We start from the raw sequence: 18,485 nt of genomic DNA, 5'->3' as shown, positions 1-18,485 counted from the left end.
ATAGCATTTTCCACCCCAAGTCTATTAGAATTGCCTTAAATTGCATCATTGAGAAAAGCCAAGTCCATCACAGTTGATCATCACATAATCTTGTTATTGTGTACAATGAATGATCTGGTTCTGCTCACATCACTCAGAAGTTGTTCATGTAAGTCTCTCGAGGCCTTTCTGAAATCGACCTGCTGATCGTTTCTTAAAGAACAATAACATTCATATACCGTCACTTATTCAGTCATTCTCCAGCTGATGGGCATCCACTCAGTTTCCAGTTCCTTGCCACTATGAAAAGGGCTGCTACAAACATTTTTGCACATGTGGGTCTTTTCCCCTTTTTTATGATCTCTTTGGGATACAGACCCAGTAGAGAGACAGCTGGATCAAAGGGTATGCACAGTTGCCAGTCCTTTGCACATAGACTCAAATTGCTCTCCAAAATGGTTGGATCCATTTACAATTCCACCAACAATGTATCAGTATTCCAGTTTTCCCACATCCCCTCCAATATTCATCATCTTTTCCTGTCATCTTAGCCAATCTGAGAGGTGTGTAGTGGTAACTCAGAATTGTCTTAATTTGCATTTCTCTGATCAGTAGTGATTCAGAGCATATTTTCATATGACTAGAAATGGCTTTTATTTCTTTGTTTGAAAATTGTCTGTTCATACGTTTGACCATTTATCATTGGAGAACCATTTACATTTTTTAAGAAGAGCATGGGCTTTAGCAAAACCTCCAGAACCACATGGACTCATGTCCTTCTGATGCTCCTTCTATTGGTTGTGTTGTCAGAGGACGGAGAAGATATTTCAAAAGGAAGTGCTGGGCAGATGGTCCTTAGTGGCAGGATGAAAAATGCTTGAAAATGCTTCTCTTTTCTTTTCTGGAATAGCTTGAAATGAAGAAAAAGGCAAAGAAGAAAAAGAAACCTCTGGAGACGAGGAAGCAAAGAAATGAGCTGCACCAGAAGCACAGGGCGATCCAGGAGACTAAGCTAGCTGATGACAGCCAGGTAAGGAGGGCATCCATGGGAAGGCAGGTATGGACCCTTCTGCTCCATCCCTAGCTAGTTTCACAGCTAAAGACCTAGGGGAGCTTCCCCTGGGGGAAAGATCCCAGACTCCCTCTCTTAAGTGACTCCGGCCACAGCCCCCCAGAGGGAGAACTCCTTCACTCTACAGGGTTTGCACTCCTTATGTCCACATGGATACAGCCTCCAAATTGTGTTTGCTATCTAGTTACATGAAGGGGTTTCCTTACATTAAAAAAAAAAAAAAAAAAAGAAAACCTCAGTTCTAGAAGTGGAACTTATCTATAAACTTCTGGTGATGACTCTTGGGCCCAGAATCCCATCCTTTTTCCACCAGAGCCCTTAGATATTTCTTCCTTCAGCCAGTACTGGGCTCAGGGTGTGGCAAGTTTGGCCTTTGGCTATAGGGTAAATCCCAAGGACACTGTTCTGATAAAGGCTAGGGCTGGGGAAGCGTGGCCTGCCTTCCTCCTGCCCTGCCAGAGCCTCTAAAATTCATTGTGACCTTTTCCTATCTGACTTTTGGCAGAGATTCAAATATCAGACTAGGAATGTGTGTGTTTTTTAGGTTAATTAAAGGCATTTTCTTTCCAATCAATTATACTAGGAAAAAACAGAATTTACTGCCGTACTGAAAAAACCACCAGGCTTTCTCAAAGGTCCAGAAATCCGAATGAAAAATGAGAACTCAAAGTTTAACGAGGTAAGATTTGGGCTAGAGCATTTCTCCACAAAATATGTTCGACTTGAAAAGCTCCCGAGAATCGTGCAGTTCTCTGGGGCTTTAAGGCTTCCAAAGTGTTCTCATCATACACTACCAAAAAAGGTGGGAGAGCATCAGCAGCTCCTCTGGCATAAGACACCCCCCCTTCCCCACTCTGACTCAGGAAGGAAATTTCCCAGAATCCCCCAAGGGAGGAAAGGGCCAAGCTGAGCTAGGCTGAACCCTGGACTGAAATCTTCTTTATAAGGAAGACTCCCAGGAAATTAACTGATTCTGGAAACTAAAGTATGGGCAGCCAGAAATGGAGCAGTTAAGACCTCATTCAAATGCTGTTTCTGGGAATCCGAGGCATGGCACTAGTTTATATTAATAGCTCCCTTTACTTTTTTTAAAAATTTATTATACCATTTTCCTTTCTATCTATCTATATATCCCTCTTTCCTTCTCTTGTAATAAAGGAAGAAAAAAAATTCAGTAAAACTAAACATTTAAGTCTGACGATGTATGCTGTGTTTAGCACCTGTAATTCCTCTTCCTCACTTGAAAGGAAGGGGGTTCCTTTTGTCATCTCTTCCCCGGCCAGGTCTAGCTAACTTAACTGTTATAATTAAACTACCTTGGGAAGAATCCCAAACTCTCTTTTCTGAATTCTACTGTTTATCCAACATAACATCCTAAAAGCATCTCTCCTGTGGTCTCCTATTCTGTATCTCACCCTCCTAACAATGTTAGACCATCACAGAGGATTGATTTGCATTTTAAATGGCATATGTGTATTTTCAAACTAATCACATTTAATTAAATGAAACAAATTATTTTATTTTGCATACCATTTTTAACATGAATTTAAAGGAAAGAAATTAAGGTAGCTCTCACCCAACCAAAACTGCCCATCATATCTCTGATTATGAATAAAGATAAGTCACAAGTACTTTACTTCAAAGAGTGGATAAGCTAAAATTTGTTTACATCTGGCTTTTTAATGAAATTTGGAATGGGGGCCAGGTTGATGTTAAAAATTATGTCCTGACCAAGTTGATTTGCACTTCTTAAGTACTTACTGCCAGAGACAAACAGCCTCACAGCCAAGAAGCTTGTAGGGGAAAAGGGAGCAACAGATAATGCCCAATAGCTGGTATCAATGACGTGTTTTCTCATTTTGTCTCGACAAGAGTTTTGCTAAGTAAATTGAACAGGTACATTATCTCTGATTACCCTGATCAGCTAGGACTCACAGAATTGAAATAGCCTGTGGTCATCCCCATCAAGTGTCAGAGAGGCAAGATGAAAGCCAGGTCTCTTCTGGTTCACGTCCCAGAACCCATGTTATTCATCACAGCCCCATGAGGACAGTGCTTTTCTCACAGACATAAACAGCCAATGGGCACAAGCCTTGTCAGACCCTTTGTGGATGCACTGATGGATGGCCCACGGTCACTGCAGAAAGGCCTTCCTAAAGGTTTTCTAGCATTGTTCTTTTAAGAAAAAATAGCTTTTTTATTTTTCCAAATACATGCAAAGACAGTTTTCAACATTTGCCCCTGCAAAACCTTGTATTCCAAGTTTTTCTCCCTTCTCATCTTCCCCCTCCCTAGACTGCAAATTCCAATATAGGTTACACATGTACAGTTTTCCCAAATATATTGCCACATTTATCATGCTTTCACTCTTCTGACTTCTAAATATGACACCCTAAGAGTTATTTGGCCTTTAAATTATTCAAATCTTTCATGAAAAGATAAAAGGAGACGCCTTTCTTTCGCCAGGTGAAAATTCTTCCTCTTCTCCTTGCTGTTATGTCTACAGCCAGTTTTTAAGAGTCTAGCTTTAAATTCTAGCTTAAAATTTAAATGGGCCTCAGGCCCATCTTCCCAGATCCTTGTGAATAAGATTCTATCATGTCCCTGTGCCAATCCTTGAGGTGCCTTTTGTCTGGGAATTGTAAGGTTTAAGTATATTGAATAGCAGATATATAAGAAAAATGCAAGTGCTTTTCAGTAACTAGATGGCAACTCTTACTAGCCCTACTTGTAAGATGCTGCACTTATTTGACTTTAATTGAGAAGTTATCAATCAATTAAGAACCTACTACATGTGAACCACTACTAGGCTCTGGGGGCCAAAGACAGATATGGCTCTGCTCTCCAGGAATTCACAGACTAACAAAGGACTACTGATCCCTGTGATTCAAAGGCAAGCAAGGGATCTTGGGAAGGAGAAGTTCAGTCCATGTTAAAGAGAAATCTGGGAGGGAAAGCAGCACTGACAGGGAGGGACTTTGATGTGAAGTGAATTCCGTCTTCAATTATTTTGTTTACACAGAGCAAGAAACCGGGTTTTAAAATTCCAGAGCCTCGGAAGAAGGGCCCAACCAGCAGTCACGAAGTCGCTTCAGGTATGGAGCAAATCGGGTCTGTGAGCAGACACCCCGCAAACAAGACACCTCAAGTCTTCTCTCTGTCCCAGAATTCCTTTCACATACTTATATCCACAGGACTCTGATGCTCTGCATTATATTACCCCATGGATGTTTTGTGGTAGATTATGCTTGTGTACCACAGTGGATTCATTCTGTATTGATTGTATTTTTGTTTTTAATCCATCTATATATTTCCCAGCATTATACCTTATTTTCCATCAAATTAAATGTGACCATGATATATATAAAAATTTCCTTCTTGGGAATTGAAATGCATGTTTACTGAATTCCTATTAGAAGTCTACTTCTCTTTATGTAATATATTATTTCCTGTAAATCAAATTTTTATCATCAAGTCATATATATTTACAAAGTATGCTACTTACTAGAATCCTAAGATAAATCCTCCTCTCTAATTACTAATCATCCCACTTCCTAGGTTCTTCTTTTTCATTGGTCAAATTATCCTGTTCAGGTTTGCTTAAAGCAAGGTAGACATTAAACAGCATAAGCAACTCAAATACCATGAGTAACTCATACTATTCATACTTTAACCTTCCTTCTGTTATGCTGGAAAGTAATGTAATTGTTTTTATGGCTTACTTAAAATTCTACATTCAGCTTACTCCTTCCTTCACCCTAGTAGTTGGACTATTAAATTTGTAATTTCCAATTTATATTATATATTATAAATAATATTTATATTATAACTTATATTTTACCTATTGTGTAACATTCCTATTGAAAAGATTAAACCAGGAGTTCTCTAACTACGGCCCGTGGGCCAGATGCGGCCCGCTGAGGACGTTTATGCGGCCCGCCGGGTTATGGCAAATGGGCTGAGGGGCAGAGACAGAGTGTGAGCTTTTGTTTTTACTATAGTCTGGCCCTCCCACAGACTGAGGGATAGTGAACTGGACCCTATTTTAAAAGTTTGAGGACCACTGTAAACTATTTTCATTTGAGCATATCCTCTCAAGTATTCCAAGTGCAATCATACAGAGTTACAGTACTACCAAAATCAGGGTAAGAAATGACCACTGACCTCTGCAGCTTCCTCCAAATTCAGTTTGTTTGCCTTCTTTTCCTACCACATCTGTTGAGCCTTGTGCAATTCCTTGTCTCATTCTTATTGCTCAATCTCTCTGTCCTCTGCTCTTTCCCCCTTTTCTCTCCTCCCCTACTGCTGACTGGTTGGCTAGTGGTTGGTTAGAGGTGGGTGATCATCCAAATACAAGAAAAAACGGTCAGTTCTTGGAACGAAGGATGGAGAGCCCCAGAGGCTGCCAGAGCAACAACAGTGTTTCCCAGACTGCTTGCTCCCAGATTCTGTCAGGACTAAGAAACTTTTAGATGAAGTTTGTTAAAATGGAAAGGAAACTGGACTAGACTTGCTGAAGGATCACTGAATGGCCATGTCAAAACATGGTATGGAGCAAATCCTTTTAGGAAAGCTGCCAACTGTTCTTTTAAAAAGACAAAGGTAATCATAAGAAAACATGTTCTTTGTATTTTGGCCTAAAGAAAGAGCTGTAACTTATTTTTTAAAAATCATATTTAAAGGAGAACTGATGGGAAATGAGCACAGAACAAGTAATTATCAACTGTTATTCTTTGATGCTTACTGATCAGGAGACAGGCTTAAAAGTGAAGGTGGAGAAAATGGTCACTTTTTCTAATTGAGTAAAAATGGAGGTAAACTCATCTTGATCACTGAAGGAAGGATGTTGGAGACAACACCAGTAGTCCCCATGATACCCAGCATATGTTCTCTTCAGGGGATGAGGATGATCCCCTCACTCACTGATGAGAAAACTGAGAAGTGAAGAAATAAATTCAAGTTCCTAGAAGGAGAAAAGGGAAAAAAGGGCCAAACTATATCTTGGACTTTGTTTCTACTTAGGAATGAATAGAATATGCATGAATGAATGAAAGGTGCTAAATTGTACCCACAAGTCTTATTCCATGTATATTATCATTAAATGTAGTTATTTATTGTTTTAAGTTCAGTTTTAAGAAAAAAATTAGTCATGTCTTTATTCTGAATCTCAGGGGAACACCAATAGTAGAAGCTTCACTGTTTAGACCACCATCTGTGAACCCCAATTTTCAGAAAAGTTGCTCTTAAATATACATATGTGTATGTATGTAAAGTGAGAAAACCTTTTTGACTAGAACTTTAGATGTAGTGTTCTAATTTAGATATATTCTTATATTCTTAGAGGGAACAAAAGTTTTGAGTTTTTTTTTCCAACTAGATTTTGCCTTTTTTATAAAAAGGGATTTTCAGTCATGGAGTGCTGCTAGATGTCCATCTGCTCTGGAATGCCCAGGTCACAATGCCTTTCACTGCGTGCTCAGAAAGTTTGGTTGGGAAGCTGAGAAAGACTTGTATTATTACAGTGGGCAAATTTTGTAGGCTTCTCACATTCCCTCAGAGTATAGTTTTCTTGTCTCCAAGGACACTCCAGTTTCCTTCACACAAAAGACTGGCCTTGTGTGAGAGATGCCGTTCTCTGACCTGTCCCGGGCTTTGTTCCCGATCAGCAGCCGGTGGTACAGGTGACGTTTCTGTTTGTTTCTTAGTAGCATATCCGTGGAAGGAAAAGATGGGCAGGTACCAAAACTGTCTGTTAACGAAGCAAGACATCAACCATCATCAGCCAGCACTCGTCACGGCGATGCCTCCAGAAAGAAGCAAGACTCCTATAGCAATTAAGCAATACTCGCCTCCAGTCTTTCTGCAGCTGAGCCAGGAGGGCTGTGAGAAACAGGTGGCTTTGCGTAATCTGATTCAGCAAGGTAATTATGTCAAAAGACGAGAGAGCATGTGCCGGGGCAGACCAAGGGCCAACCTTGGGATCGGCAAGCTTTGGCCCCAGGATTTGGCATATGCTAACCGAGGCAACGGGGACCATAAGTTCCTTCATCTCTGTGGCCTTGGGCAGCTTTCTCGGACTCTAAATAACACATGAGTTGTCTGTCCATCAGGAACAGCTGTAGGTATCTGAGCACCCCCCCACACCCTCCCAGGATGGGGCCCCCAAAGGGAGAAGGAGAGGGAGAAACAAGATGTCCGCCCACAGACCTCCTGGTCTGCTCAAAGAGGGTTGGCCAGTCTCTAATTAAGGACGACAAGTCTGCCGGCCTTGGCCCTTGAGAGGCAGCGGAGATATGAATGATTGCCCTTAGGAACTGGGGAAGACCCTGATGCTCAGAATGCTGCTCCTATTAAGTAGTTCTGTGAGCGTGGCCGAGCCCTCAGAGCCTCACTTGGACTGAATGCTAAGCTGCTCAAATCCGTGGCTCCCCTGTCTGCTTTATGTGTAAGAATCGGCACTAATCACCTCTCTCAGTGCCGGTTTCCTAGTTTGTTACATGAGACTACTGAACTAGGTCAATGTTTCTGAAAATAATTTTAGTTCCATAAAACTTTTTGGTTTGAACTATACTGACTACACTTGTAAATTCTGGGGTGAAAGGGCATAGGTTACCCTAGCTAGACTTATCCTTCTGTATTTTGAGAAATGGAATATTCTTAACCAGTCACCTGATATTTTTGGAAAACAAGAACATTTCTGTTCAGAGTATCTGAAAGAAAAGGGATTTATTTACAGCTTAGGCTATGCTTTGGCCTACAGACCATAGTAGCTAACAGACAACTTCTGTTTCCACAAGGGGGAAATGCTTTCAAAATGAGATTTGGGAGGACTTGTGTTCAAATCCAGCCTCAGATACTTATGGCCAAGTCACTTAACCCCAGTTGCCTCAGCAAAACAACAAAAAACAAAAAAACCACAAGTTTTTTTTTGGGGGGTGGGGAGAGAACTGGGAAGGAAGGAAAGCAATCGACATAGAGGTTCCTTCACTACCCTCAACCCTATTATCAGGAGGGAAGGAGAGGGACCAAAGTTGGGTAAAGGGGAAAAAGTAGAAGTGAATCTTTCCCTCGCCCAGTGCAGATGCGGATATCTCCCTCGGTTGCAACCCTGAAACATAGAAGCCATGTTGGCTGCTTAGGGCCCAAGGTCCCTGACTTCCTCTCTGCAGCTCCCCTCTCACACTCCCCCTCTAGGCAGCCGGGGCGGACCAGGACACGCAGGCACACACAGCCCGATGGCATCTGCTTTGGCAACAGCCGGGGTAGCCCCACTTATTTCCCTAGAGCTGTCCAGGCCCACAATTCCTGGTTCTCTTGCCTTTTTTTTTCCCTTGACACCCAATCTCAGAGTTAGTATGGAAATGTGACTATCCTATGTATAGCTTGTGGAACATTAGCTATATGGCAAGTCAGACATTTACAAGAGGTGAGGTAGTTTATGACACGTGCCTGGGATTTTGTGGCAATCGTACCCCTCAGAACCTGTCTTCTCCAGCCATACTCAGACACAAACCATTCGAGTCCAGGCTGATGCGGTGCTTGACACCGAGTCTGTCTGCCTTCCTCTTAAATCTCAACTCTTGGTTTTTAATGGAAACAAGGGCCTTTCTGAGTAAACTCCCAAGGTCGGGTCAGAACCCCTTTCTCCCCAGCCATGTGGCCCGGCTGCATCTTAATCCTTCTATTCTCTGACCAGAAATCTCTTTCCCAGACTCACAAAGGTCATGTTCAGTTTATATTGGCTAACTCAAGCTGTTTTCTAGTTCCTTTCACTAGAAATGCTACTAATAACCTCAAGTTTCTTTTTCTCTTACTGATTTTAGTTACCTCTTGGCTTGGTTCAAACTTCGTGCCCTTAATCATGCTTGCTCCATGCTTTACCATCAGTGTACTGTGTTCTTTAGGCTGATAGCTTCCAGCATCCTTATTTTTACCTGTAAGCACAAGATAACAAATCAACAGTGAAAGGAAGTATCATTTTACCATTTCATAGCGTATGTAATTGGAAGAGGGGCTAGTCACGTGAAGTATTCCCTGAAAGGTCTGTAGCAGGCCCTCAGAGCTTCAGGGTTTTAATTCCAGCTCTGCTTGCTTCCTAATTGTGTGATTGAAGGCAAGGCCCTTCACTTTTTTGGATGTTTTCTCCTCTCTAAAATGAGGGGTTGGACAAGATCTCTAAGGCTCCTTCCAGCTCTACAGCCAGTGAGGACTAGCAAAAAGAGATAGTCCTCAAGGAATCTCAGAAAAGCTAGGACTTTCTCCTTCCCCTCCAATTTCAGTGCCTAGTGTACCAATTTTTGTCAGAGATACACTGCCATTCTTCATTACAGCCTCTACTACGAATGCAGGAAATAAAAATGGCTCCCCCATACCAAATTAATGGGCTCAAATTGCAACATATAGATTTATATGAGCCCTGTTGCTAATCTTTAATCTAAAAAAAAAAGCAGAGGATTTAAGTGAATGCAGGAAATAAAATGATTCCATGATACCAAATTAATGGGCTCAGATTGCAACATGTAGATTTGCTAATCTTTAGTCTAAAAAAAAAAGCGGAGGATTTAAGTGAATGCAGGAAATAAAATGATTCCCTGATACCAAATTAATGGGCTCAAATTGCAACATGTAGATTTATATGAGCCCTGTTGCTAATCTTTTTTTTTAAAAGCGGATTTAAGTAGCCATAATGTAAAAAAGTGGGCAGAGACTAGAATCCTGAGATGACTTTCATTGTAACCTCCCTCAGGATAGCAAATATTTCTTAATCATAATTGTATTCCTTTTCCCCATTCCCCCAACCAGTGCCCAGTATATGTAAGAGGTGAACAATGGTTGAGTGAATGAAACAAGAATTGAACATCTACCATATGTCGAGCACTGTAGAGTTAAGTGCTGTGGCAAAGAGTAAATTGCTCTTTTGGAACGGTGCCAAAAGGACAGGCCTAAGACTAAAAGATTTTTCTTTCAACCTATTATGATATTCATCATTGAAAGAAGCTTATTTCTCACCTCTCACAAGTCTAGTCCAAAGGATCTGGGAGCATGTGGTGCACTGAATTTTATAGAAGAGGCAATGCAAAGATATGGTTTGTTTCTCCATGTTAATCAAATCTGTCTCCTCTCTTCAACTCCATCCAGGCAAGTGGATACCATCACAAACTTCATCTCCTATAACACCCAGGTACTACAGAGATATACGTGAGAAGATTAAACTTGCACTCTATAGTAGTAGTAAATTATTGCCCGTGGCTACCCAAGTAATTCCCCATAATTCCATTGAACATATATCATGTCTACCATGTGAGAGAGCAAGTGTGATTTAACTTCTGGTCAGTTGAAAAAAATATACCAAATATTGCTCTTGATCTTAGCAGTGACTACCAAGGACACAGTAGAAAAAGGAGCACTGTCAGAGCAGGAGACAAAGGCTCCCTACCCCGCTGAAAAATAGCTATTTTACCTAACTCTTATTAGTATCTGAATAGACAAGAGTACCTGCCCTATCTACTACCTCATATGGTAGTTAGGATCAATTTCAATAATGTACGTGAAAGTGCTTTTAAAAATATGAAATGCTATATAGAAGAAAAGCATCAATTACCACCACGACTTAACGATATCCTTTTACGAGATTATAAATTATATGTGTTAAAATACTGAGTACTAATTTACTCTCTCTGCTGGTTAATAACTATTATACTGGATTGCAACCCACAGCATCCAAACCTCAGGATTTTCCTGCATGATCCAGTAATGCAAATATCATCCATAGGAGACAGGGAAAACCACAGTGGGCACCAGCAGCTGAGCTTGATGCTGAACATGTGATGCTAACCAGAGACTTAAAGATGACAGGAAACTGAATGGTGGATCATGAAAATGTCTATGTGGCAGGAAGGAGACAGTACTTGCAGCAATTAGGCATTATTGTGTTAGAATATACTCCTAGTCAGAAATCCCAGCGAGGCAAATTACTGGCAATTGAGTAAAATGCTAAAATAATATGTATATAATATATATATATATATATATATATATATATATATATGGGTAGTGGGTTGTGGGGAAAAGTTACTATTTTCTGTATTAAGACATCCAATAAATTATAGTTATTTTGTGATGACTTTGTTTCCAAGATTCTTTAGAACCACCTGTATTCAAAAGGCTTCTCCCTATCCCGGGACTCGCTACACAAATTCACAACTCCAGAATCAAGAATCCAGGAGTCTGTGTGATTTGAGAATGGATAATGTCCCTCTCCAAAACCTCGTATGCAAATTGTTTGCTTGGGTTAGCAATGCATTATCCCATATAAAATAGGCAAAAAGGCATCAAGGGTACCCGAAAGCTAACCTTGGAACCAGCTCTCCCTTCTTCCAAGTCTTGGTTCCTTTACCAATCTAGATTCACAATTGAACAAATTTTCTCCCTGGATGCTTTTTTTCTCAATTGTAAAGGGGGAAAAGAATTTCTGCTATTCATGCCCTTCTGTATCAAGTGGACCCATAACATTTTTCAGTGGGAGACTAGTCCGTTAGAAGCTTCTCCTCCCATTTAAAAAAAAATATATATAGGAAGCTTTTCTTCCAGTAACAGAGATGGAAAACTTGGCTCATGGAGCCCCTGGGTCCTGGAGTTTTTATCCCCATTGGTTCTATGGTAATTTTATTCCAGAAGCCCTTTCTGATCTGGAATATGTCTAAATATTAGTGTACTCAGCATGGCACTCAATCATACATCTTAATCCCTTATCCTTTAATGTGCTCAAGGATTAAATAATCTATCCAAATTTTCTAATTTCAAGAAAATTATGGTGTTTGGGGCTCTCCTTCCCAGATCCTCAGGGTCTGTGTCCTTTCTGAAATTTTCCTTCAAGAATTTTTTAATGGGTCTTAGCATTATCTTAGATCCCTTAAAGTAACCCAATCCAGTACCAACGGCCCTAGACTTTAGTTACACCCGCTAACAAAACCGTTTCGAGATTATCTTCCCGAGTTCTCTACTTCCATTGCCTTCAGTTTAGAAGACTCAATAGGTGATCAAGGATCCCTTTTTCTGTTCCAAATCCCAGTGTTCTGGATAGGGGAAATGTATGATTTGAACCCTAACCCTACCCTTCTCTTCTTACAGCCCAGGTTCCTTGCTACTTCCATTGAAAGGATTACAGCCCAGGCATGGGAACAGCAGACATTTTACACAGATGGCTACCTTAATTATACCATGTAGATTTGCCCTTTTCCTGGAGATTGATGCTATACATCCATACTTGGGATGGCGTGCCACCCAAAGGCGTCTTACGTCCAGTGGTACCTAGTTGTATATTGTTTAACCTACTATTTACTAATAGCACCCAACAGTTGGCTGTGGTTTCATATGGTTGATTCTTGATTCAGGCATTTTCAATGGGTTGATACTGGCTAAGGTCTTGCTGGTCTCTCAGTTATTGAAGCCGCCCCGCCATCTCCCCTCATTTTAATAATCCAAGCAAGGAAGAGAGAATTCTTTTCTAGGCTTTGTTCAGCAACCTCACTCTTAACCATAAGACTGAGTAAAATTTACAAGTAACTCCTCAGAACTTAAACTTTTCAACTGATGTGGATTTATCCAACTTTTTCACAATATGGAAGCCTGATTATCACATGGTGCTCCTTCTTAGCAGAGGCAATTTCATTTCTATTCCAATTTTTATAAATCTGCTGAAATGTTCCTATCAAGTAGGATCTCATAACAAGGGGACTATTTTTCCACTGGAAAGAGCACTGAATCTGTGGTCTGATGTTTTACCTCACTGAGTCAATTTATTCCTCTACAAAATGAGGGGATTAGGCTAGGTCAAGGCCCTTTCTAGTTCTAAATACTGATAAAATTCTGTGCAGACAACAAAGTTAACATGCCCAAATCAGATTAGTCTGAGGTTTCTGAGAGGAGTCTATGAACTAGGAAAGGAGGTGGGGAAAGGGAAGTCTTATATAGAGTCTTAATGTGGTTTCAAGTGTGAAGGCCAGCATTTCCTTCAAGATAAAGCTCTCCCCATTCCCACCTCTCACCCCCATGAAAAGGCAGGTTTGGAAGGTGCCTCGATGTTATATAGGAGATGGGATAGCTACAGTGAAAATGAGCCCAGTAAGGCTGAAAGACAATTTTTTGTGCCTTTTTATCAGGTCGCTGTGCTGGATTCCCAAAGTCACGTCTGTGTCCATGCTGCTGGACAAAACTTTCTCTCTGACCCCTAAGATCTCTGTAAAAAGGAAACGGAAGAAAAACAAATGGAAATTTCCTGGAAGGCCTAACCTGACCAAGAAAGATCAGCACAGTCTTTTTGGAGAAAGGGGAAAACTTAAAGCAAAAAGAAAACATGGCTTCAAATCTTCACTGATATCCAAAAAAGAATTCAAAAGGACAATGAATTCCTTCAATATCGTTAACTTCTCATAAGATTCTAACTTCTCAGAATTAAGACTCTCGCCGATGGCACGGCAAAAGGATGTCCTCTGAAGGAATGCTTCAATCCACAAGCTAACGAACACCCGCAAGGCAAGTTACCAAGGATAGAAAGAGCAAGGCAAATTTCACTTGCCACCACTGCTGCTTGGACAAACTCAAAACGAAAAATCACAGGCAACTTCTCTCATTTGATACCAGGCTAACATAAAGCAAAAAGGATCCAATTTGTAATCTTCTCTAATGCTGGAATTTTTCTGAAACTCAAGATTCTAGGTGGAGAAGGCGGCAGGATGGGGAAGAGACTTCTTTGCAGGAAATGTCATTTAACAATTTTGTTTTGCTTTTTTTTTCTCCTCAATTTTTCATAACATTTTCATCTCCAATGTCTGTGTCTTTTCCCCCAAAGTGAGGGTTTGGGGCACAGTACTTTTCTCAAGAGCCTTCATGAGGACCTTCATCTTTCCAACTAAGCAAACATAAGGATCTTTTGAAAGTGGAATCTGATGTCACCACTTTGATTCCACATTAACCCTTGCTGTTCTCTGTATTTCCAAGCAAATCCAGTTCCCACCACAAATTCTGTTTGAAGACGACCAAGAAAGGCATTTCCATTTGATGATCCATCATTTGTATTTTTGACAAACACTGTTTCCCCCAGGAAATGTATTTTTCTCATCACGCTGCATTTTCCTGTTAAATGCAGCTGATTCTTTAGGGCAGTTAAGCCATCTCTGTCCTTCCTTTTTCTTTAATAAAGTCCTGTTTTGCTTCTAAATACTGTTTTTGTTAACCTATTTAATATGAAGCACTGAAGTGTACTAAGGACTATATAACATTAATTTTTGTATTCAGTTCTAATTTGTCATGACCCCCATTTGGGGTTTTCTTGGCAAAGAGTGGTTTGCCATTTCCTTCTCCAGCTCATTTTACAGATGATGAAACTGAGGGAAACGTTAAATGCCAAGGGTCACACAGCTATAGCGTTTGAGGCTAGGCCCAGCACTCTATCCATAAGTTAACAATGTTGACAAATTGTAAGAGGGCATTATGGGAAATTTAACTATTTAGCTACCAAAGTGTGGCTTGGGAATCGTCATTACCCACAGTATGTAAGGATCACTTAAGAATGATCTGGAGAAAGGCTTGGCTCCTCTCATTACCTCTAGTTACCAGTTTGAAAGGAAGGAAATGGAGAAAATAAGACTTGGATGGGAAGATGAGAGGAAGAGAAAAAAGATAAAATGAAAAGAGCAAAGGGTATGTAAGAGAAAGGAAAAGCAAAACAGTGAAAAAAGGGACAAAGGATGAAATATTTTAAAATCTCAATTACATGTAAAAGTTTAAACATTCATTTTGTAAAACTTTTGAGTTCCAAATTCTCTTGCCTTCCATAACCTCCTTGAAGAGGCAATTTGTTTACATATATATGTATACATACACACACATAAACGCACATGTGGGCACTAGATAGGCACAATGGATAGAACCCTAGACTTGAAGTCAGGAAGACATCTTCCAGAGTTTCAATTTGGTCTCAGACACTTAGTTGTTACTTGTATGACTTTGGGAAGGTCACTTCATCCTGTCTGCCTCATTCAAATGGGGTCATGAATAGTCAGACAAAACTGAAAATCAACTGAATAACAAAGTTATGCAAAAATGCAATCACAGTGGATCACTGTATATTATTGCTGTTGCTGTATACAATGTCCTGGATCTGCTCACTTCACTTTGCATCAGTTCATGTCTCAAGTTTTTCTGAAACCATCTTGCTCATCATTTCTTATAGCACAATAGTATTCCATCACAATCCTATGCTACAACTCGTCATTCCTTCATTGATGGACATCCCTTCAATTTCTAATTCTAATTCTCGGGAAAAGAGCTGCTGCAAATGTTTGTAATAGTCCTTTTGCCCATAGGTCCTTTTCTCTGGCTTAAAATCTCTTTGGGATCCAGACCGAGTAGTAATATTGCTAGAGCCAGCGAATGCAATGTTTGAATGCCCTTTGGACACAACTCTAATTAGTCTCCCACCACCATCAGCAATAGTGGGCATTAGTGACCCAATTTTTGTCATTTTCTTTTACTGATATTTTAGCCAATCTGACAGATGTGAGATACTCAGAGTTGTTTTAATTTGCATTTCTTTAAAGGTTTTTTTTCATATTGACTATAGCTTTGATTTCTTCTGAAAACTGCCTGTTCATATCCTTTGACCATTTATTTATTAACTGGGGAATGGAATTGTAGTCTTAAAAACTTGATTCATTCTCCCTATATTTGAGGCCTTAAACTTGCTAAAAAATTTTTTTTTCAATAGCAGACTATGTCAGATGCCTTCTGAATGCCCCAAGATGGTGGATTTCAATTTTCAAAAAAGTGGCACAATAATGTCCTTTTACTGCCTCACCTCAGAATAACACAACTTGTAGGACACAAATTTAGGAGCAATATTTTGTTAAAAGTCAATTTCTGACAATTAAATTCAACAGATATTAAACATACAAAGCACTGTGGTGGGCTCTGAAGATACAAAGATGTCAAAAGTCAAGGAGATTAAAAATAAAAGTCAAATAGATGATAAGGTCTATGTCCTCTAGGAGCATAAAAGTCTCCAGGAGGAGAGTAGAGATACGCCAAATATGAGGGAAGGATAATACAAGATAGAATGGGATGACTGCAAAAGAGAAGTCCAAAATGTACTGGGACTACTCGAGATCATATTCAACAGGGGAAATCAGGCAAGACACAGGGCAGTGTCTGAGCTGAATTCTGATGAACAGATTCAGAAAGTCCTACATGATGGGGGAGTACATTTCAGACATGAGGGAACAATGTTGTAAATTCAGGTCACCAGTGAGATTCTATCATGTCATAATGTTACATAGTACGTACAGTGCTGGGAACAAAAGTGTTTTTGTGTTTTTCAGAAAAGACTGCTGTGGAAATAGTTTTGTAATAGCCATTTACTTACCATAAAGTCCCACTACGGCATGGGACTTGTGACCCTGAGTTCTCCCAAACTTTGGCAGGTTCTGCCATCCTGGAAAGCTATCAAGAAAGGTCTTAGCAACAGCTAGCATCTGCTTTCCAAGGACCAGTCTGGTAGCTAAATACCAAGGGTATTTACAAATAAGAGGCTGGACCCCCTTTGCTCTCGCTGACTCTCAGGCTCACTAGGCTCTGCCTCCCTCCCCAATCTGCCATCTTCATTTCCCTGACTTCTTTCAAGACTTCTGCAGAAGCCTTCTTTGATACTGCTCTTGCCTTCTGCCTTCAAATTCCCTTCATATTCTATATGTCATGTTCCTAAATGTCACAGTTGTCTCCTCCGTTAGAATGCCAGTTCCTTAAGAATAATTTAGGGTTTTTTGACCTTCACTATATCCACTGCACTTAACCCAGTGTTAGAACAGAGTTAACCATTTAATAAACGATTGTAAATGACTGACAATGGATCGGCTATGGCAAGCACCACACACCCATACACACACCACACACACACTTTAATTGCCCTTGTTCCAGAAAGCTTCCCCCCCCCTTCCATTTCTTCAGTAATGATAGCAGATAATGATATGCATAATGAATGCAGATAATGAAAAGGGTTGGATCCAGAATCATAGCTTTTAGACCTACAGATCTGTAACTTGGCTGTTGCTACTTTAAATGAGAGAACATAAAACTAATGACTAGAGAAACTTAGCATGTCAATCTTCATATTGTCACTGTACACAAAACCATAAATTATAATTAAATGGGAGAGTGGTTCACAGGTTCTCCTTAGAGAGGCAGATAAAGAAACTGGAAGAGCTGGTTTTATTCTGCATCCAAAGGCAGTAATTCATCACTTCATGGGACATTCTGTCAACTTATTGCATACGTTAAATAAAATTTTGCAAAAAGACCACCATAAAAAAAATAACTGCAAGAGCACCTAGGTGGCACAGTGGATAGAGAACCAGACCTGAGTTCAAATTTGGCCTTAGACACTTAACACTTCCTAGGTGTGACCCTGGGCAAGTCACTTAACCCAATTTCTTCAGCCAAAAAAAAAAAAAAAAAAAATGTAATTCATGTATCAGTGTTTTCCAGATGGTATAGAAATTCTAATAGAATTCAATAAGTTTCCTGTTAAGGACCAGGCCTAAGTGAGAGGGCAGATCAATTCTCAGAGAGCCTCCACCGCTGTGAATCATAACACTTGAAGGAGTTGCAAAGTTACCTTTACTAACGCAGATGTTCCTTGTGGACCGGGAATGAAATAATTTGTAGGCAAGAGGGAAGAGGAGAGAGGTCAGACAACGAAACTGTATCATCATCATCATCATCATCATCATCATCATCATCATCATCATCATATCCTCATCCTCATTATCCTCCTCCTCCTCCTCATCCTCTCACATGAAGAGATCCATTCTACAGGTCTACCTGAATGAACTATGTCTAATCATATTCACATAGACCACCATTATCAGACCAAACTTCAAAAGTATTACAAAGCAAGAAAAAGAAAAATGAGAAAAAAGAAAATGGTACAAAACAATTCAATCCTGTCATATTCAAACAAGTTACTGATAACAAAAAATGGGTACTAGATAGAAAAACTATATAAACCCAAACCATAACAATCTATTATAGAATTTAGTTGATATAAATCCACTTCTATAATAAGAAGTGTAAAAGATCCTTTAAAAACATCTTAGTCAACAATTTACTTGCAAAAAAAGAGACCTAGTAGCTAGAGGTAACACTAGTTTAAGTTACAAACTCATTTGTAAGGAAAGGACACTTGCAATAAATATCCCCCTCCTGTTTCATAATAATAATAATAATAAAAAGTCTGGAAAAAGTAAAATCAGTTTAAAGAAAACTCAAGAAGCTGATCCAATTTTCCAAAAAAGATCACAAGTTATCCCAAGGGCATTTAAGGATGAAATGGAACGTCAACAGGGAAAAAAAATGTAAAAGATCTGCAAAATTTTGATAA

At 39.8% G+C, this 18,485-nt stretch overlaps 1 protein-coding gene and 1 long non-coding RNA gene across 11 annotated transcripts in view; one reads left to right on the top strand and one right to left on the bottom strand.

Annotated features, from left to right (window-relative positions):
- AGBL2 (AGBL carboxypeptidase 2) overlaps nt 1-14,270 on the top strand; it is a 62,646-nt gene extending 48,376 nt beyond the window's left edge. For 6 of the 10 annotated variants that reach the window (XM_074275340.1, XM_074275338.1, XM_074275344.1 and 3 more), the window contains 6 exons: nt 890-1,009; nt 1,635-1,730; nt 4,074-4,146; nt 6,757-6,972; nt 10,190-10,232; nt 13,213-14,270. In XM_074275340.1, the coding sequence (XP_074131441.1) occupies nt 890-1,009; nt 1,635-1,730; nt 4,074-4,146; nt 6,757-6,972; nt 10,190-10,232; nt 13,213-13,486 (822 nt within the window). In that variant the 3' untranslated portion in view covers nt 13,487-14,270. Of the gene's footprint in view, nt 1-889; nt 1,010-1,634; nt 1,731-4,073; nt 4,147-6,756; nt 6,973-10,189; nt 10,233-10,768; nt 10,910-13,212 lie in introns of those variants that run through there. The other 4 variants (XM_074275342.1, XM_074275345.1, XM_074275346.1 and 1 more) reach the window with 3 other exon arrangements.
- On the bottom strand, nt 6,679-10,179 carry LOC141547041 (uncharacterized). Its single transcript, XR_012483496.1, has 3 exons — nt 10,061-10,179; nt 8,879-8,985; nt 6,679-6,800 (listed from the first exon to the last, which is right to left on the bottom strand). It is a non-coding gene; the product is annotated as an uncharacterized LOC141547041 (long non-coding RNA).
- Nucleotides 14,271-18,485: the final 4,215 nt, after the last annotated feature.

This window comes from Sminthopsis crassicaudata, chromosome 6, assembly GCF_048593235.1.
Source record: "Sminthopsis crassicaudata isolate SCR6 chromosome 6, ASM4859323v1, whole genome shotgun sequence".
In the NCBI taxonomy this organism is placed as follows: Eukaryota; Metazoa; Chordata; class Mammalia; order Dasyuromorphia; family Dasyuridae; genus Sminthopsis; species Sminthopsis crassicaudata.
This window is presented reverse-complemented; position numbering and strand designations above follow the sequence as displayed.